Source organism: Octopus bimaculoides, chromosome 2 (genome assembly GCF_046866305.1).
Source record: "Octopus bimaculoides isolate indiv1 chromosome 2, ASM4686630v1, whole genome shotgun sequence".
Classification (NCBI taxonomy): Eukaryota; Metazoa; Mollusca; class Cephalopoda; order Octopoda; family Octopodidae; genus Octopus; species Octopus bimaculoides.
In genome coordinates, this window is record NC_142929.1 from 47847052 (window position 1) to 47869137 (window position 22086).

Sequence of the window (22086 nt, forward strand, 5' to 3'; positions counted from 1 at the left end):
CAAGCTGGCGTACTAACTCACTGAGACGGATACAGTTTCTGTTGGAGGCTTACGAAAACTGAACCAACTTCTAAGATCAATCATGAAGGACTGTCCACCATTAAGTGAAACCATTTTCGATGCTCAAGGTGTACAATAGTTATTTCGAATCCAGATGTTCCCTGTTTATGATCATTTTGCAAACCACGTTTACAAATAGGCTATATATTTTACTCTCGACACAGACAATCCAGATGTACCAGTCGAGAAGGTAGTGAAACTGGTGACCGGTAATAAAGTCACAATTATTTTATGGTGGCCAGTAATAAAGTCACAATTAATTTATGGGATCCGTACAAAAACCCTCGTACAAAATTTCCCCGGTCAAAACCCCAGTGACTTTATTACCGTGACTTTTTTTTTTTTACCTGGATTCGTGAAGCTATCCACATATTGAAGAACACCGGGGCTTCGGGTGAAGGTGGTTTAACTGTCACGATCTTCAAAACTGCTCCGATGGCTTGACCTTCACCATATGACCATTCTTGTCTGATACATTGAATCTCGCACAAAAGAGAAACTCATGTAGGTAAAAGTAAATGATCTCCGAAGGAAATTGGAATTCGATTGAGGACTCGTTTTTCTATTTTCTGTTTCACCCTAACCCTAACCTCCCACCATCCTTCACGTCTCGTTGGTTTTGAATTTTCATCGATGCTTCTGTAACTTACCTTTTTTTCTAGGTTGGGTTGTTGGCCTACATAAAGCTAATGTTTTACCTCTAGCAAGAGGTGGTCCATATTAATCTGGCCTCTATCCTTTGACCTTTCCTGTATGGGAGGTCCTACTGGGAGTTTGCACTCCGCTGGCATAGCTCTCAGAGTCACTGAATCACACAAGCTACCACAGTGCAACAAGGAATAAACCTTATCGTGGATACTACCACGGTGTTTAAGGCAAAATACTCTTGAATTACACTGTCTAAAAAAAAAAATTACCCGTATTTTATTACCACAAATCAATAATTCCTGTGTGGTAGTGTATGTTAATATTAAAGTTGTATTTTTTTTATTAGATTAAAAGCAATGAAAAAAAATTAACCGCTGTCTATCTTTTAACAGATGTACCTTCTCATTAATTCGTTAAATCGATTGTGTACTCTCTCTCTCTCTACGAATGAATGAATGTTGCTGGCGTCATGAGAATTTAAAAAAAAAAAAACTTCGAGAACGCGAAATAATTCTTTTTAGGAACCATGAATCTCGAGGAAAATAATGTTCACACGAGATGTAAATTTGAGTTACACGAGTCGCCTTCAACATTGTCTATCTAATGAATTTTAACACAATATTTACATGCTATTATTTATAGTTTTATTTGCTTCAAGGTTTACCGTTCCTATATAGCTTTCAGGGCCGAAAAGAACATTAAATCGCCCCTATCGTTTCTGGTTTCACTGGATGATTTTATAAAATGCAAGATATTAGAAAATTTTGCTAGCCCCTAGTTCACCCCTCCATTTCTTCGTGACAAGGGAAACTATTCGTGCCTCCTCACCTCCGTCCCATGCTCCTTTCACAGTGCTGCATAGCCGATTTTGAATGGAAAAAGTGAATTAAGAACGAAATGCAAACCTGGCCTCAGTGAAATTTGAACTCAGGATGCAAGGAGCCAGAATACTTACCGCGAAGCATTTGTCCGACGCCCAAGCGATTCAGCCAGTTAATCACCATAGAGAAAAACATGACCACACGTTTTTAATTGTGACAGATCCTATAACTATCCATACAAACCTTCCTTCCAATAACTTATCCCTTTCTGGAATTACTTTCTCGCTTACATTTTTCATCCTACTCACCCTCATTTGAAAGGTCTTGACTTGCAAGTTACCGGATGACATCACTGGTGCGGGTACCATGTAAAGCACACCCAATACACTCTATAAAATAATTGGCGTTAAGAAGGGCATGCAGCTGTAGAAACTGTACCAAACCTGACAGCAAAATTTGGCACAGTCTTTTGGCTTGACAGCTACCAAACTGTCCAACCCAGGTCTGTTAGTATGGAAAGGGGATGTTAGATGATTATGATGTTTAATTGGAACACTAATTTCATTGTTATTGAAGTACTGGAAACGAGGACAGTCTAGATAATGGTTGTGACAACAGATTACGAGCACAAGAATCCAGGAACTAAATATCTCTTAAATCACTGTTTAATGCAGTGTTAAATATCTCTAAAATTACATAGTCATAATTAGTTCCGGGTTGAGTTGGAGCTTAATAAAATATTTCAGACGCGACAAACCACAGATTTCTGCGTCTGAAAACTTCTCCAGAGCGCAGGCCGGGTTAGGGTTTCATCTTTCTTTATTATTACTTTTTTTCCCTTCAGTGTGTGTGGAAAACGGCTGACCATGCGTGTAAATCACATCTCGCTACGCCACCTATGTTGTGTAAGGCAAAAACAAAAGCCGACACTGGTCAATACTGATGTTGTTACAAGCGTTGCTGCCAGGACGCAAAGAAGTGGAAGAAATATCGCGAAGAATACTGACCATTGCTCTAACAGTTTCGTCACTCCAGCACACAGACTGTCGGAGAGAGCAGACAGTCGGAATAAATACAAGGCATTGCAGTCGAAACTCAAACCATTCTACCATTGCAGCAACTAGACAATCATGCTTCTAAGTATGGTATTACAAAAACAAAGATTCCTGCATTTAGTTTTCATTCCTCTTCAATCGACGTCTTTAAATAATAATAAAAATAAAAACGAGATGATGACAACTGAAGGTCTTTTGCAATAGATCTGATGGATCAAGTATAGCTTTGAGCTAAACAACTTTAGGTTTCCAGTAAGAGACCTTCTATGCGGTCACTTATTTTACTAAAAATAGCAACTAAATATCCCATTTCAAAAGAACATTCGAGTATCTATTCTTAGATCAAACCTCCTGGACAAAAGACACTAGTTTACGGCTGAAATCGTCTTTTCAAAGAGGTGTACAGAATCAGGGTTACAGCACGTTCGAAATTACATGACTATCGATCATCCATAAGACAAGCAACTAATGCAGTTTATAAAATTTAAAAGCAGCACATGAGTCACAATTTGTTTTGCAATTAACTGGCAATACATCTTGACAACCGTAACATCAATATTCAGATATTGGAACTAGAATATGAAAATGAACGAACATTAGGTTGACGACTTACCTACGTACAACTCCTTCACTCCCGAGAGGAGCACGAGTGTGTTTATACATCATATAAAGGTAAATTTGTTCGTTAGTAGTAAAGGAAATGGTTCTCAATTTTTCTCTATTTGTAAAAGCCAACAATGTCTGTTAACCCAACATCATATTTCACTTATAATGTGCAACTCTTTGAGACTATATCTTAAGACCAAGATAGAATATACTTTCTTCCTCGGTTGATATATATATGAGAGAGAGAGAGAGAGAGAGAGAGAGAAAGAGAGATAGAGTGAGATAGATAAGGGTAAGATCCAGGGATAGGGAGTTAGTAAGCTTCAAGCAGTCCCTGGCAAGTATAGAAAACAAAGTGTATAATGTACCACTCGTTGAATTACATCAGAAGATCAGCTAAGAAACATACGTCACCTGCATTTTGTTCCAGTTCCTAAATTTATATACATATATATATATGTATATATATATATATATATACACACACACACATACATCTGGTTTGCAAGATTCTTGATGTGAATTCGTGTGTTGAAACAAATTTTGTCTTGGGAGTAATTACGCCAATAACATACGCACAGGTCCAAATTCACTTCTATGCTGTTAGTCAATTGGTTAAATATCTAACCAACTAACTCTAATCGATCGTTTGTCAAATGTATTGATTAAATAATTGATCGGTTGTTCGCCGCCGTTTCGAGACTTCCCTTTCTTCTTGCTTCAAGATCCGCTTTGTTTGTCTGAGAATTGGTCTTATGCTTGTATATAATATACATACACACGTATATAAGAAAACACGTGGTTCTGACTGCATTCAAATGAGCTGTACATTTTATGTCATTAATACCAAATTATTTTCTCGAGCAATGTTTAAAAAAAAAAAAAAATCCATAGATCACACAAATAAATTAGAAGATAAATACATAACAAAATAAGACAAGAGACACATTGGGATTGCTTCACATGAATTAAATATTTATTTGTCCATTAATAGTACGTGTCAATAATATACACGACTCATTTTAGGTAAGACAATTCACAAGTTTGTATGTGTTTTCTACATACACTGTGGGTCTAGTATCCGGAAAAAATAGTAGAGGATAGGTTAGGATGAATTTAAGGACCCCAAAAGTCAATTTCATTAGTGTTTTTTCCTTTTGTGTTTTTTTTTCTTTATTTTTCCTTTGTCTTCACTAAAATATAAGTTGAGAGTGGGGGGAATGTTTTGAGGTCAGACTGATGAAAATCCAGTCATCTGGTCAGACTAAAAATAATTGATAGGAAATGTTTCGTAAGTAACCATACACCCCTGACTCAACAGCAGTTATTTTCTTTCTCGTGCAGACTCTCTCCTTACAAACAACGAACTGTTTTGAAGTCTAAAAGAAGGGGAACGGCAAGAAAGGGAAGAGTGGATGGGTGGGTGTACGGGAAGAGAACGATAGGTGGCTTGTTTGTTTGTTTTGTGTGTTCTGAAGTTTTACCAAATTATTCCTCACCGATCTTTTAATGAGTATTAATTTGATATGAAACTGTCCAGCAACTCTTAAGAATACTTTTGTTTTAGCTTTTAACAAGGAGAATTTATGAAACATACTGGACAAAAATGATTTTTTTTTTTCCTCCCCATTCAGTGGGGTGGAAATCAAACTTTGAAGTAAGGAAAGAATTAACACCTTCCCTCACCATCAATTGGAATCTGAAATACCAAACTGCTAATAAAACGGACAAAAACAGACATTTCACAATGTTTTCTCATTAACACCTTAAACTACACATAACATAATAACACTAAATAATTTTATTCTTTACTGGTTACAAAATAACTTCTGAAAACACCAAGTTCCACAGAGAAACTGGAAAGTGTGTTAGCAGAAAATTAGCTTGCTCTATAGCAAGCAGTCTTATTGGAGTATATAGGTTTTGTTATGCTAATATGTGAAAATGCTTATTATAGTTATTTACATAACTGCATTAAGTTCCAGTTTTCATTTGCCACAAAGTGTTGAGAGAAAGCTTTTCAAATTTTAGAGAGCAAAAAAAAAAAAAAAAAAAAAAAATTGCAGCCTCTTAGAGGCTTTCTAAGATAACCAACCTCAGAGCAGAGATCAAAGGTCAAAATGATATTTTCTTTTAATATCTACATCTCTCAATCAACACCTAGCAGTTGAGCAAACGTGAACTGAGCTAGCTAGCCTTATTTTCGTTTTCTTATACCGATAGCTCTTAGGTCTCTCGCAGCTACTTTATTATTACTTGCCAGCAGTCTTTTATTTAACAGCTGCGAGAGAAAGTGGTACTGGTGGCGGTGTAAAAAAAAAAAAAGAAGAAAAAAAAGGGAAATTATACCATTATCCAACAGTTAAGTCAAAAGTACTAATACATGCATGGGAAGCTCAGATTTCTTGGCCCATACTTGTAAGTTTTTAATTATAAATAACAGTGCTTCCGATGTAACAAATTGGCCCAAGACACCATCACAGCAAGTAGTCAGCATACAAGTGAATCATATTTTAAAAATACATTGTTTAAGTAATATATATGTGTGTGTGTTGATTTAGTCCTCATATTAAATCTAGATAAAATTATTATTTTGCTTTATTTTCACATTTCAAAGTTTCTCTTGCATAAAATTTTATGCATGCATTTATATGCATACACACTCCAAAATGTGTGTTATGCAGAGAGAGAAAAGGTGCGAGGAAGAAGTAAAAACATCTGTTGATGGTTCTAATTTAGGTGGTCTGGTTTCAGAATTTGGAACATTCCCTTAATTTGTCCAATGTCAGCAACCAAAGCAATATATATATATATATATTTATATAAATTTCACTCAGAGAAAGAAAAAAAAAAACTTCATGTAAAAATAATTTTTAGACATCAGCTAGATGATATATAAGAACTTTGGAACAAATAATTTTTATTTTTTATTGAGAGGGACACTAACTGGGTGGAGATTGGGGGTTGGAGAGAGAGGTGGGGTTGGGAAAGGAACTTCCAGTTTGATTTTTTTTACAACTTTATAAAAGTTTTACTCCTGAATGAACACCCACCCATCCCACATACAAGCAGTTTACATTGACCAATGCTAAGAGTAAAAGAACCAGCTAAAACAGCACTTTGATAAGAATAACTTCCCTGATTAGCTTAGTCAGTGGAAGTTGATTCCACAGCAATGGTATCAATTTTTTTTTTTTCCGTTTTTGTTTGGTTTTTAAAACTGAAAATCAGCTTTGCAACAAGAAAGACACTAATAGTGCAACAAACAAAATGCTAAGTATTGAATTCAAATGACCTGTGAGGAGAAGAAAGGAAAAGAAAAGCTGTATATTGAGTAAAAGGTATATCAAAATGCATTGCTTGTTTGGAAGGTGAATATTCGTTTTTTTCTTTATTTTTAATAATAGCTGAAAATCTATCACACAACACAGACATGTCCAAGGACAGAGATTAAAATGGAAGTTCATTATACAGTTTGTCAGTATGCTTCAAGAGCATTTGTATAGGAGGAACACAAATTCTTGGAAAAAAACTATTCCAAGAAATAAATATATAAAGTTTATGCAACTGAAGTTATTTTTTTCTTTTGAAATGTATTAAAAACTGGTTTAGTCCCCCTATATGTTGTTTTTGAAAGACCAAATTAGAACAATGTGTGGTGATGTAATTTCAGTATTATGCTAACTTAATTGGACACCAACAAATTGCATAAACAAGAGCAAGCAGTTAAATTCTCTATTAGATCGCTCATCATACAGAACAGTGAAAAGAATAGGGATTTAAAAAAAAAAAAAATTATTTGAACCAAAAGTCGTAACAGAAAAGGTATGACTGCACATTTTGAAACAAGAGCAAGTCAATCTTCTTATTTTTAATTATTATTATGGAACTTAAATCTTCATGTTGCAAAAGGAATGGTTCTTGATATCATTTGAGGGAATAAAAAAGAAAAAAAAGCAGACATAACAGCAGAGGCACTTGGTCGTTCAGTTACCATCATTTTGCATCACAATCTAGTACTCAATACTCTTCAGCTATCAGAGTGCAAGAGTTTTATTTGTTTATTTATTTTGCTTTGTTAAATCTTTTACCAAACAGAATATCTAAAATAAAAAGACTGTCTTATGCAGAAGACATTACAGTAGTTTATTCTTTTGGTTTCTTTATATCTCAAAATCTTGGACCTTTAAGGACAACAGAATATCACACATACAGAGGGGGGAAAAAATTAAGGGCTATCAAAGAGCAGTAGATGTAAATAGGCGAGGCTTTGTCAGTGTAATTTTGGTAAAGATTCAAAACAACCTCATTGTTTTGCTCATTAAATTTGGGAGAAGTTCTCAGGTGATTTATAAATTTTTTTTTGTAGTACAGTGGCAGATCCAGTTCTTTAACCTAAACTATCAGTAATTTTTTTTAGTCCTTTTTCTTTTTCAGAAAGAGAGAAAAGGTGTACTAAATACATTTATAACAGAATATAATTAACTTCAGATTACCTAAACCCCAGCCAAACATTTCAATATTCATAAGAGATGGAATGTAAGTTCCACAGAGATGGAAATTTTGGTTTTATATATATATATATATATATATATATATATATATATATATATATATATAAAATTCTATGCTATCATGACAGTACAATTATGTTACAGTCACAAAATCCAAAGTTGCAGATCACTGATGACTAATGAAAGTGCAGACATTTAGCAAAAATGAAACACTAAATTGCATACAGATATTTCAAAGAGACATCACTGCAGAAACAGCAGCAGTATTCCAACTCCTCAGACATAACACTACCAATGATACTATCATTGATATCTATGAGCTTAAAAATCAAAAATTTCCATAATATGTGTGTGTATGTGTGCATGTATATATAACATCTTTACTTTCAGGAAATTTAAACATATTTATGTCAGCAGAAACAAAACAGGAGTGAAAAGGAGATTAGCTAGTTTCCATTTAACGAATGATCTGATATCAACACTATCTTGTTTCCATTTATTAAGCATATTATATCTTAGATTAAAGCTATTGGTAGATAGAGCTTAGAAAAACATGGTTGTTTGAATCAATTCAGAACAGCTTGACCAGATGGGATTACATGGTAATATTCTTAAAGCTTATCAGATGAATATTTTGCTATCTGTGTTATAAACATAACAGATTCAATTGCAATCCATTAATATCCCATACAATTAGGTTATCTATTTAAGATGCAGATTTGGAAGAAAACATTAATAAAAGAACTGATAGTTACAAGAGAATATGCATATCTTTAGTGTTTAGTACATCTGTTAAGGTATATAAAGCTTTTTGAAACATTTAAAAATAATAATAATGATGATGATAAATAAATAAATAAGAGACCAAGATGGAACCAGTGCAGAATAGGCTTTGGAAAGTTTAGATTATGAATTTAATCCAGATTAAATAAATATAGAGAAAGATGCAAGGAGATAGTTACATAAATACATGAAATAAATATAATCTGCACAAATCCAAAAGAAAAAAAAATAAAGTGAAAAGAAAATGTTTAAAGTAATTTTAGACTCAACTGATGTACCAGACAGCCTTACTAAGTATATATATATATATATATATATATATATATATATATATATATATATATATATATATATATATATATATATATAAAACAACCAATAAGCTAAACAACCATGCTAATTCTGCAACATATAAGTCTAAGTTTGGTGGAGCAACAAATTATGAACAGAACTATCAGCAACCTAAAATTAACACCTGCTACACAATATCTTTATACTTTTCTCTCTCTCATAAATACCTATCTATATCTATGTATATCTATATATATAAAATCACTTATTTTTTTGAACCAATCTAAGAATAATGTTGCAAGTTCACAATGACCAATTCTTTTTTTTTTAAGACTAAATATTAAAGTATGCAAATGAAAAATAAGAACACAAATTAGCAGCACAATGCAAATCAACAGTTAACACCAGCAGCTAGGAAATAGTATGCAGTAACATTAACATTTAGCCTTGATGCACATAGTGGTCTACTGGAGCAGAAAGGGTAAAAGAAAAAAAACAAAAAAAAAACAAACAAAATGAAAAATAATTACTCCATGTCAACACAATTAAAATACTATTTTTGCAAAACCATTAAATTCGTGGCAGTGCTTAAAATGTCTGACGTTGGAACCACAGTCAGGAAACATTCAAGATAGGGTCTTGATTAGCAGAAACTTTTATGATTTACTTTCGATACAGATTTTAATTTTGGAATGGTTAATTTGTTAAATATTTGATTACTAACTTTTTTTTCCATAGATATTTAAAAATCTCAATAAAGGATCCCATAACTAATGCAAGATATAATGCTACCATACATGTAATGTTTCAATTAATGACATATCCAAGTTAGTAAATTTGGGACCAAACCAAACAATGTCAGTGGCTCTCTTCAGTAAATACTGAATAAATCTATCCAGGTAGACAGAAACTGGTATCCACTTATATAGGACTGTCTATAATGGATACAAATTTCAATTATATTTTGATAGCAAACCTTCTTTTAGAAGTTAAAATCTTTGGAAATACTAAATGGGAAAGCTAAAGCTTTCTTACTGCATTAAATAAGCTTGAAGAGAGGAGGGGTTGAAATTAAATGCTAGTCTTGCTTTGATATTTAGCTAAAATGTATTTTCTTTTTGTTCCGTTCTGTATATTTTAAAATAAAGGTTGGAATAACCAAGACAGAATTATTTTGATTGTCTTTTTAAAGTAGACATTCAATGAATAGCAGCATCATAAAGTAGAGCTATATGTATATATAATGTATATAAGTCAAATAGAGAAAGCAGAAAAAGAAAATTAAAAAGGGTAAGCTACTAAATAGAAAGATGAACTGAAATTACTCAAGAGCAAATTCAACACAATCAAAGTAAAATGGCAGACAGAAAATTTAAGGCAGTGTCGGCAACTACTGGAATAAATTGATAGTGAAAATTGAAAAATAAGGTCTAGTTGGGAGGAGGGAAATGGTAAAGCTCGAGAAATAAAATTTGCAACAAAGTCAAAAGTAAACAAATACTGAATATTAGAAACCTAAAAAATAAAAAGAACTGCTTAAGGTTTCTCTACCAAATAGAACAAAAGCAGAAGGGCATAAAAAAGGTAACCTTCAGATAAATTTATAGATAAATTTTCAGCAATTTAAATTCAACTTCCTCCATAAGAAAATAGTAAGAGAGTAGACAGTAACCTCACATCTAAACCAACATTTCATAAACATGTCCAACACTTTATATTTTCATGGCAGCAGGCAACAAGGATTCTGTTACAGAAGACCAAATGGTTGTTCTTAGCTAATTTCAATATGGCTATTTCAAATCTAAAATTGGATTTTTTTCTATCATGTCTAGATTTTGTGTAAAATGTAAATTTCTGAGTAAAGTTTCCTACAACATCTAGATTTTGGTTCTAATCAGCTTAATGCCCATAAGATGAAACTTGCTTTTCAAGGTTGAAGCAATTTTTGTTTGACAACTGTATACAAGTTCTAACTATTTTGATCAATAAAATTTATCCCTAGTTGGCAACACTGAGTTAAGAGCATAATAAAAGACCATGGTCGGTCACTACGAGACAGTCAAGTAAAGCATTCGTTGAAGTTCTCTGCTGGTGATGAAGTAACAGACTGTGGTAACGTGTTTTTATAGCATTTGTTTTGTACTATGGTGTGTATTTCTTTTTACTTTGTACATCATAATTATTACTTTCTACATTTTTCCCCGGATATTGTAGGGTAATTAAAATGCAATCAAATAGACGTGCTTGTGTAAATCACCCAGACAACTTCTGTTATATTCGGGAAGAATACACACCTAAGACAAAACAAAGATTAAACTTGCCTAGAAATATTATTTTGACTAAGAGAGAACTAGAGAGGGATTGGACATCACATATTAGCTGTGAACAGTGCAATGCAATGTTAATAGCTTGGATGAATTGTGAAAGAAAAGCTATGCCATTCTCAGTTATTTTTATTTGACAAAGATTGCTGGTTTCACAAAAATAAAGTCAAAAATCATGTGCCCAAACTGTGAGTCAGCAATAAAACCAGTACCACATGCTCAAACAAATCCACCACCAGTTCCACCAGCAACGACAACAGACAGCAGTTCATCTGAAGATTCTGCAATTGATACAGAAACAGGGAAAGCTGCAACTAGTACCCCACATTTGTTAGGTTAAGTGGATGTTAAATGATTTAGTGTGCAATTTGGAATTGCCAAAAAAAAAGGCAGAGTTGCCTGGTTCCAGACTTCAAACACCAAAGTTTCCCATTTCCAATATCGTCATTTGCAGAATGGAGGAAAACGTTTGTTTCTGCTATGATATCAGTGGCCTGATGGAAAAGATTGGCTTTCGCTATGACCCAAAAGAATGGAGACTGCTTATTGACTTTAGTAAAGCTAATTATAAAGCTGTATTACTGTACAATGGCAATGAAAAACCTTCATCCCTGTTCACTAATCATCTACGTATGCTTAACATAAAACGTGGCATGGAAAAATATTCTTAGTGTAATAGAAGTGGGTAAGAAAAAAATGAAAAATGTGGGTTTTCATTTACACAAAATCTGGACGAGATAGGGAAACTTAGATATCAGATCTGAAATTAACATCAGAAATTTAGTAGGAATCAGTATTTTTTTTTTACATGTCTGTAACAAAAAAAAAAAAAGTTGAAATTTGTTGCTTAGTGTGTTATTTTTAAGAGATGGAAACAGTTTAGGTGATTTAAATAAATAAGAGTATATATAATTTAAATAAACTCACAAAAAAAATTACACTTTGAGATTAAAAATTAAATTTTAATATATATTCTATTGGGAGATTCATTCCTAGCTAGCTTTTCAAGACTTGGTATCTAATTACAGAAGTGGACGGGAGGTGAGGTGTGATGGGAAGGAGGCAGAAGATAAGGTTCGGGTTGGGGTAGAAGGTGCCAGCAAAAATAGTTTTAGGGTTATAGATTCCAACTTTTAAATAGTGTATGGGGAGAATGGGAGAAAAGAAAGCCAGTGGCCTTTTCTTTTATCTTTTTTTAATAGTTTTATACATTTTTACATTCAAGTTTACATTCAGTTGATTGGTTGAGACAATCTTATCCAACATCACTATATGTGAGCTAAAAGCTTTGCTATATCACAGTCTGTTCAGCAGATCCTAGCAAACCCGTACCTCAACAGAAAAAAAAAAAAAAAAAAAAAGAGCACGGATAGGAATCTAACTTGGAAGATATATTGATACAACAGATCAATGCAGAACTCTTTCTTTGCTTTTTTTTCTTTCAGAAGTCTCTGAAAATCTTTAGTAATCATTTTTTTTTTTAAATTTTTGTGTGGTCAATATTTGGTTTTATCAATCTAACATTGAACAGGAGGGAAAGGGGCCAAACAAGCACACAATGAGCTATAGAATGTGTGTGTGTGTGTGTGTGTGTGTGTGTGTGTGTACGTGCTATTCCTTTCAATAATTTATTAGTTGTTATGCAAAGTAACATTCTTTTTAAACCTCAACAATAAACTGAATCTGCATTTACACACAACCAGAGAATGATTTCTGCAATTTTGTATTTTTTTTTTTAACTTCAAGAAATTATTTCAGCAAGGTTCTAGAAGGAAGTGGTGGGAGGTTGGGGGAAAAGGCAGGGCAGGGGAAGAAATCAAACCAATATTATTTTAGTATTTTTTTTTTGTTAATTTCATTGTTTTTTTTTTGTTTTATACTTAGGAAAGGAAGAGCATGAGTTAACTTATTACTTGTACACATGTTGGGGAGAAATCTTTTGAAAGACAAAAAACATCCTTGGAGGATCTATATTATTATTATTCCAACACACTTTGTTTGTACCATGTATTTATGTCTGTGTAAGACTGAGCAGGAGAGAGGAATATGTGCACGTGTGTGTGTGTGTGTGTGTGTGTGTGTGTGAGTGTATATATGAGAGAGAGAGAGAGAGAGAGTGAGGAAGGAAATGTATATTCAAATTAAACTTGTTTATAATAAACAGAATCTGAAAAGAAAATGTAAAAAGAAATTGGTTTCACTTTAAGCCTATCTTTCACTCTCTCTCTCACTTTTTAATTAATATTATTCTTTCTTCATTTTTTGAGCATGTATGTAAAAATTAGCTTTCTCTTGAGACTAGGAAAAAAAAAAAAAAAGAAGGGAGTTGGAACTGGAAGAGGTGTAGGAATGGACCAAAAAAAAAAAAAATACCATCACAGAATGAGTTGGAAGTTAAATACTGACAACCAGTCGGAGAAATAAACATACATTTACATACACACAACTCACACACATACACACACAATTCTGTAAAAAGATATTTTTTTTTCTTTTATAGATTTAGTGTATGCATTAAATGTATGAAACATAAGATAGCTTAACTGTCTTTCAAAAACTACTCTGCTCAGCATTAGGTAACCCAAATAAGATTTTTGACAGAGCAAGATCTTGAGAGAAATTTGCAATCACACCTTCACTCTTGCTTTCTGTTGTTTTTTTGTTTTTGTTTTATATTTGAACAGTTAAAATTACTTAATGCTTTTTTTTTTTTACTACTTTTTCTTTTTTTCCTTTTACTTTTAGCATTATATAGGAAAGAACAGGGTTTATCCCCATTTTTTGTTGTTTTCTATTTTTCATTTTTTTTTTCCATTTTTTATATGCAAATTTATAGCCAAAAAGTGTTTGGCTGAAGTTTTTAATTAGTGACTTAGTAAATCCAAAGTCCAACAATTAGCTGGTCATTTGACAGTGAAAAAGGTCTAGAATCGCCATAGCATAAAGAAGGGTCAGAAAAGAAAGCCAAAGAGCCAATGTTAGGATCTCATCATAGCCATTTGCTTTTGGTCGTAATCTGAAACCAACTTTTTTATATGTCTCAATTTGCGGTGTAGGAATTCAAATCTAATTTTAGTTTCCATAAATTTTGTGTTGTTTTTAGTTAGATCATATTCTTTAAATATTTTCCTCTCCAGTTTCTGGAAAAAAAAAATAAATAAATAAATGACATGACTAAAAAAAAAATATACTGAAAAATCAGAACAGAAAAAACAGTGAAAATTTAAATAAATGAGAGAATAATTTGAATAAAGTCTTTTGTAAAGACAAAAATATTTTTACAGAAATTTTGTAGCAGTCACAAGGCTTTGGTCAATCTGGGGTTATAACAGAAGACATTTGCCTCAAGATTGCCAAGCAGTGAGACTGAACCTGGAACCAAGTGGTTGAGAAGCAAACTTACCATATGGTCATGCATCATTATTATTAATTCAATAAGTATTCTAAATGTCAACTGTATACACAGTAACGATTTACTTGCACTCATAACTTTTTTTTATCCAAGTAAACAATGCCCATCTAATGAATCATATTCAATTTGCTTTCGAAATGTAGCAGACTATTTGTGTTCACAACTATTACAGTCCTTGCATTCATTTTATTATTCAGCTGGCTTTTCATAAATAAAGCCAAGACAGATAATAGTTGTGTTTAAAAACTAAACACTTTTAGCAACAGTACCATTATCACTTCCAAAACTTAAACCATTAGCATTCTGATTATTCTGTCACATGTAATAATTAGGCAAACTGATTTGAATTAATCATGCACTATTTCATGTCTTCAAGAATTCAATGACATGATTATTTTTAATATGATAGTGTAGGTTAGAAGTGAGGGGTCAAATCTGACCTGTTTGAACTTAAGAAAAGTTAACTGGAGTAAAAGTTAAAATAAAAAAAAACAAAAAAACAACAATGTATTTTACCTCGTAATCTGGAGACCCCTTTGAGACCTTCTTCATTTGGCTATTCCAATCCAGAAATTTCTGGGAGACTTTGTTAATAGCGATATATAATTGTTGGTATTCAAAATAGTCGACATTGAAGTCATTTTTATATTCCTGGCGTTGACTATCACGACATATCACAGAATATTTACTGAAAGAAAAAAATTCACAGTTTAGGAAAACTTGCCTAATAAGTAAATAAAATGAAATTGAAGAAATCTCTAGCAAAAAAAATTTGAGTGAACTGTCAGGTACTTACTTTAGATAGTTAGAAGTATCATTGTCTGGTGAAGACGAAGGAGAAGGTATTTCTAAAATAATAAATTATACAATCATATAAAATATAAAATAAAATATACAATCAAAACAGGTTCTCAAATGCTTGCTAAAATAATCAAGTATTTTTAGTTGTAGCTGTTCTTTAGCCCCAGATCAAGCATACTGTTTGTTGGTAAAAAAAATATCCCAGTCATAAACATTTTTTTTTCTTCTTTTTCTAGAGAAAGTACCCAAATTAGTAACATTAACTAAAGCCAAAGTAACCTTGCACTTTTAAAGACAGTGAAGTGTGAAATGTGAGAGGCAAGGCTGCTATTTTTGGGAGTTAAAAAAAAAAAAAAAAATCATACACAAGTACAACTTTCCTCAATAGCAGAGACATTATGACAAACTGGGACTTTTTTTTAACCACCAGGTACAATTTAAAACAAACAACCAAACAAACAAACAATTGTGTTTAATTTTTAATCACTAAACCAATTTCAGACAGCATTTAGTAAGATCTGAATAGCAAATGTAGTCCGTGTATTATGGTATTATTAAACTCCAACTCAACCCTGAATTACTTTATGATCAAAAGCATTCCAGCAGTGACTATGTCATTTCAGAGGTATTTACCTAACACTACATTAAACAAAATGATTTAAGAGAAATTTAGCTTCTATTTCTAGCAGGGATGAGAAATCAAGCAACAAGTCCTTGCATATATGAACAAACACATACTTTGCATCTTATTGTGATGGGACTTGTACTCCCCCATACATCAATAAATTAAGTACTAGACATTCTTTCTATAAAAGCAAAGAAATAAAATTTAAAAAACAAACAAACAAATCCCAACAGCAACCCCGTAATGTGGAAAACTGAAGTAGAATACATACCTTCATTTTTGCTGGACACAACAGCTTGATGATCACTGTAGTTGCTTCTAGAATTTTGATGAGTCTGGTTCTGATCAGCTGTTTTGTTCAGGCCATTAGTTAAAATGTTGTTTGCGACGTTATTGGAAGCTGAGTGGTTTTCGATTTTTGCGGATGGTTTCTTAACAGTCCCGTTCATTTGTTTGTCTCCCAACATGGGAGGTGAAACCCGTAGTTTCTTTGGAGGATGAAAATTACCATCGACAGCTGAACTGTCAGGCATTCGCTTCTGAAGAATGCAAAATTGCTCAAAATATATCCAGAAATTGAAACTAGTAAAATGCTTATAACTATTACTATTACTAAGATTACTAAAATAAATAATGAAAGTGAACTAATGTACAGTACAGACAGTAGCAAGAAAATATAAACTGAGTACTGAATGATACTAACTTGTAAATTGTTTGCCCCATAAGGACTACAGCTAGTAGGCAGGCTGTTATTGTGATGAGGTGATGACTCTTCGGGAGAATTTGAAGCACTCCGACCATCAGTTGCTATTCTCCTGATAAAGATAAAATGACATGGAATACACTAGGGAAATAATATTTTGGAGTTATATATAGCTATCAGAGCAATTGATGACAAATATATGTTGCCTGTTGCTCTGAGAATAATCATCCTGTAAAATCCTTTTAAACTACTTAAAATTCCATTTAATAATACTTTACTCTGAACTTGTATACACACCACCATAATAAACTTTTACAACAAAATGACTAGACTACATGTATTAAGTATGTAAATAGGATAAGTTACTATGATTTTTAAAAGAAACCTAAAAATTGGTTTCGGTTAAAGCAGTTGAGGAAGGATTAAAAAGTCAGAATTGATAGTGTTTCTATTTACAATACAACAGAAAAACAATGAGCAATTTCTTACTAGAAGACGAAAACTAAAGCATTGAAAAATAATAAAATCTTGAAAAATCAAGGCATGGTGTTCAATTAAGTGCTAAGTTTTACAATCTTAACATATAAAAAAAAGATTCCACCATATCATCTTTACCCCTACCCTGCAAGTCAAGACAATTCTATCATTCTCCCAATGACTTCTCCAAAGGGTAAAACTATTAAAAAAAAAAAAGGAATTCCTGTTTTTCCCAAGCAGTTCAACCCTTTAGCATTCAGATTACTTGGTCAAATGTAATGCTTATTTATTCACATTGTTTTGAATTAATCCTACATTATCTTGTAGTTTTTGGATTTTGATGATGCAATTGCTTATTTTTAGAATGACATCACAGGGTAGGCATGAGAGGATTGATCTGGGTAGTTTTAGTAACATAAAACAATATTCAGGCTGGATATGGCCACTTTAAATGCTAAATATCAATATCAACAAATCCAAGATTGCTATGATTTTGTAACACAAAACTCACTTGTTTTAGTGTTCATATTCAAATCTTTTTATGTAGTATCTATCCCAGTGTATAAGATACGCTTATGCATGAGACAGTGTATGAGGAAACATTAAATTTGTTTTTTCCTACAAATAGGCATGCATCTGATACAATGGCAAATATGGTAGTTCTGTTCCAAGCATCGATTCAATAATGTAAAAGTTATTTTACAAATTATTCATTATTCTCAAAATCAAATGAAATGCATACAATGTGTTTCATAAGAAATATGGTAACAAAAGAATTAAAAATTTTGAACTGAGCATTTATAAGAAAAATAGTTACTGAATGGTTAAAACAATATTTCCTGAAAGAATTTGGAGAAATTGGACAATTAGTAACAATGATGTTGCATGGCATGTGAATGCTATGTAATTTCAGTTGTTGTTAAGCCCCAGAATACCTATGATTAAAAGCATTCTTGTCATGACTATTGAATCTAGGACTACATTATTCAATGTGCACTTCTCTTTTTAGGACGACTGGGTGTGATTTACGAAATGCTGGTTGCTATTTCTAGCAAATAGAGTGACTATGCAGAGCTAGCTTTGTTGGCTTACTGGAATTTTAAAGACTGAGATGGAAAAGTATTCTGTACTAATGGCAGTCAAGCATAGGCAAATCAGTCCTAAGTAGGCAAAAAGCTTTCACAGAGACGGTGCTGAGCTCATTGTAGTTGCCAGAATTGAAAGTTTTAGAAAGAAGTGAAGGAGAAAAGACATGTCCAGCAGTCTAGTTCTAACTCTCTTACAGCAGATGTGAAAAGGCTTATAAATAACAAACCTAATTCAATATTACATTTGCACTTTATAAATTAGCTATGAACGTATAATGAACAGGAAGTACAGAAGTGTTTCTTTTGCAAAAACGTATGACTATTCACAGCAGTCAACACATTAATTTTAATACTTCCCATATTTCCTTGAATCAGGTTTAGTTCCAAGCCTATTGACAGAACAGACCCATGATCAAAGATACAAGCTGTATTTTTTTCTTTCAGTTTTAGTGTGTACAAAACAATATTATAAAAAACTGATCTTCCATTTTCAAAGACAGCATGGTACGAGTTAGCTGTTATTTCCTGGCAGGTTATTGGCGCTTCATTCTCATGCTGATCTGTTTACTGTGACTGAAGATTTCCCCCTATGTCACTAGTCTGCATGATCAAAAAGACATACTTATCAGAGTTGGGGTAAAAACTATATGTTAAATGATTGGTTTTAAGAAAAGCATTTAGCAGTGGAAACCCTGTCAAAGCAGTCCTCTTGTTAGCTGGATCCTGATGGATCGCCCAACCTATAGAATTTGGACAGCAGATGACAATGAGCTTTCATGGCTTAAATATAAATACCAGCTCGGTGCTTGGTATGAATAAGATCACCAAAAGGTGCAATATGAAAGGAGTTCAAATGAACCATCTGCATCATCCTTTAGGTAGGTTTGACAAGGAATGTATCCAATGACAGTACAGAACCTGCAATCTGTTCTTGGGGGTGTGGGGTAGGACTTGGAAGCAATCTCAGGAGGGGACAACCATTAATAATTGGGAAAAAGAAAATCTACTGGTGGTTGCTTCTGATAAGACCCTATGGAGGAGGTGCCTCAGGATTCTACCCACACAACCCTCCCAGGAAGTGGGTGGAGATGAATGGATGCTTGATAGGGTGTTCCCTGCTCAGTCAGAATGGAGGATACTACAGTCAATTGGTATGAGACGAAAGGAACAAAGAGTGGTTGTGTGCAAGATGGGAGAGGCAACTGAAAGAGCTTCTTACTGGCTTTGGAACAAGAAACAGGAGTTCAGCTGGAAGTCAGGAAGAGGTGAGTAGTAGTGATTTGGCTACCTTTGCTGATCCACCAACAGGAAGATGTTACGGCTCAGGATGGAAACACCCAATGAACAGTGAATACCATCTGGTGGCATCAGATCCTCCTGGCCAAAAGCTCCATTCATTTTGGTGAGGGAAAAAAAAGGCACCTCCTTCTAGGTGTTATTAACATACACATAACACACACAATATATAGTGACACGTAAAAGTGCCCATGCTGCGTCATGTAAAGGTGCCCAATACAATCTGTAAAGTAGTTGGAGTTTGGAAGGGCATCCAGCTGTAGAAACCATGCCAAATCAGACTGGAGTCTGGTGCAGCTCCCCAGCTCTAATCAAGCCATCCAACTCATGCCAGAATGGACAATGAACGTTAAATAATAATGATGATTATATATATACACCAGAGAGCTTAGTTAAAATTTGGGGTGGGGTGGGGGAAGAAAGCAAAATGAAAATTCATACCTATTTAAAATTGCAGGAGTATCAAAATTGTAAAACAACTTACCTTCGAACTAACTGACGCTCCCCGTCTGAGTAATAGGGCCATTCTAACCGCACTTCACTCAATACGTGTTTGGCCAAAGTATATTTATTATCTTTATATTGTGAGGCAACATCATCTAATATAGATGCTAAACATTCTTTATCCTTATCAAGTATGCCATCTGAAATTAAAAATTTTTTTAAATTAAAATTTGAAAAGAACAATTGAAAAATAAAGAAAGGAAATACAAATTTTAGTTTACAAATGGTTTACTACAACACAGTTTAGTTTTTTTTATTTATTTATTATTATCAAGCAGATCATAACTTGGGTATGGTTAAGAAGTTCACAGTAGAACCAAATAATTAAGGGTTTGTTTCCACTGCTGGATGGTGGTCATCTACTATAGCCACAGGCTGACCAATGCAGAAACTGTAAAGAGTCCATCCTGTATGTGTATGAGGGAGGGAGAGAGAATGCATGTGTTCCCACCTTGTTTAGGACATCTGCATGCTGATAGGAAAAGCCACCATTCATAGAAGCAGTGTTGTTTTATAATATCCCGAATAAATTTTTAAAACATTTGTGCATCGAGCTGTGTTGTTTCAAGGAATAAGGGAATATATTAGCTTGTTTCCAAGCAAGTGGATATCTTTTTGTCAGCAACAAGAAAAGTATCCAGCCATTGAAAATCTGCTCTTGTGCAAGCAAGGAAAATGCAGGCATTAAAACAGTGATGATGTTAAATGATATTTATGTATGAATTAGTTAATCATTTAGTTCAAGATTCAAATATTTTAAATGCATTATTATTTATTTAGCAACAACTGAAACAAATTTGAAATCAAAAATAGAAAAAAAACACCAAAAAAACGTTGTACCTTTTTTCAACCGTAGCAGCAACTCAGCCTTATTATAAGGTCGTAGAGCCAATAAATGAATAATTCTATCACTGAAATTAAATTTGAGGAACAAATTATTAGTAACACAGTAGAAAGTAAAAAAAAACAGCTGAAAGACAAACACAGAGTTCCATGCTAATAATGGCTTGGCTGGCAGGTGAATTAAGGCAGGACGTTTACAGCCATGTGTTCTTCCAATCATCGACCCTTAGCCATTTTACATGAAATCAAAATCAGAGCTAGTGGAGGATTTGACAGGATATTTCAACAAACATCAAAACAAAGTAAGGACATGCTCTCTTTCTCTCACCTCTCATACACACATGCATACATAACACAACAGGCTTCTTAAAACAAACACAAAAAAGTTGACATCATTGTTTGTAGCCCAGTGTAGGTTGCAATCATTCATAGGCATTACACAAACACATAGATATAATTTTATGTCGTGTATATAGAAATATATAAAGAGTGAAATTAAATTTTGACACTAACCGATATGGTTCATCAACTATAGCTGATTTATGGGCATTTCTTTTTATGCTGCTCCCTGAATGAGAAAAACCAGTTCCAGTATGCGGTGACGATGAAGAGTGTAAAGATGGTAGTCTACTCTGGCTAGAATATCCATTACCAACAGAATTGGAATGACTACCAGAGTTGCTTGATACCCCAGAGTGGTGGGATAAGTGATGGGAACCATGGCCTGACCATGATTGGTTTATTGCACTTGGAGTTTTATTCAAAGACATAGCATTAGAGTTTTTATTGACCTTTTTGTATATGTGGCGCATAAACGACCCAGTTGGCTTGATTTCCTTCGTGCTGGAGCAGAAAAAACAGAAAATGATTTTTATTTCAAATAAATATATAATTGTAGCATTCAGCTATCAATTCATAAAGATAAACAACAATTAAAATTAGCCTTCTTGAGGAGTTCCATGTTTAAACCAACCAGATCTTGCCTATGTGATACATCTACTCTACAATGCCATATTAATAATTAACTATCACATCATCAAAAACATGAAGCTATGAGATGATGCATGATTAATTCAAAACAACATGAATAGAATAAACAGTGTTACATTTGACTGAGTAATCTGAATGCTAAAGAGCTAAAGTATTCAACTAATGGGGGAAGAAAATGTGTTAAGTAGACAGAACAAAAGACCTCTTTATGCTCTGGAGAATTACTATCTTTACTATTCAGTCTT

General features: G+C 33.3%; 1 protein-coding gene across 1 annotated transcript in view; it reads right to left on the reverse strand.

Moving 5' to 3' along the window:
* Nucleotides 1-12798: 12798 nt before the first annotated feature.
* Nucleotides 12799-22086, reverse strand: part of LOC106877274 (RNA polymerase II elongation factor ELL) — a 66352-nt gene continuing 57064 nt past the window's right edge. The window contains exons 5-12 of the mRNA XM_052977018.2: nucleotides 21365-21694; nucleotides 20849-20919; nucleotides 19989-20148; nucleotides 16644-16755; nucleotides 16212-16479; nucleotides 15311-15362; nucleotides 15031-15202; nucleotides 12799-14242 (exon numbers count right to left, since the gene is read on the reverse strand). Of these exons, the coding sequence (XP_052832978.1) occupies nucleotides 14081-14242; nucleotides 15031-15202; nucleotides 15311-15362; nucleotides 16212-16479; nucleotides 16644-16755; nucleotides 19989-20148; nucleotides 20849-20919; nucleotides 21365-21694 (1327 nt within the window). The 3' untranslated portion in view covers nucleotides 12799-14080. The remainder of the gene's footprint in view (nucleotides 14243-15030; nucleotides 15203-15310; nucleotides 15363-16211; nucleotides 16480-16643; nucleotides 16756-19988; nucleotides 20149-20848; nucleotides 20920-21364; nucleotides 21695-22086) is intronic.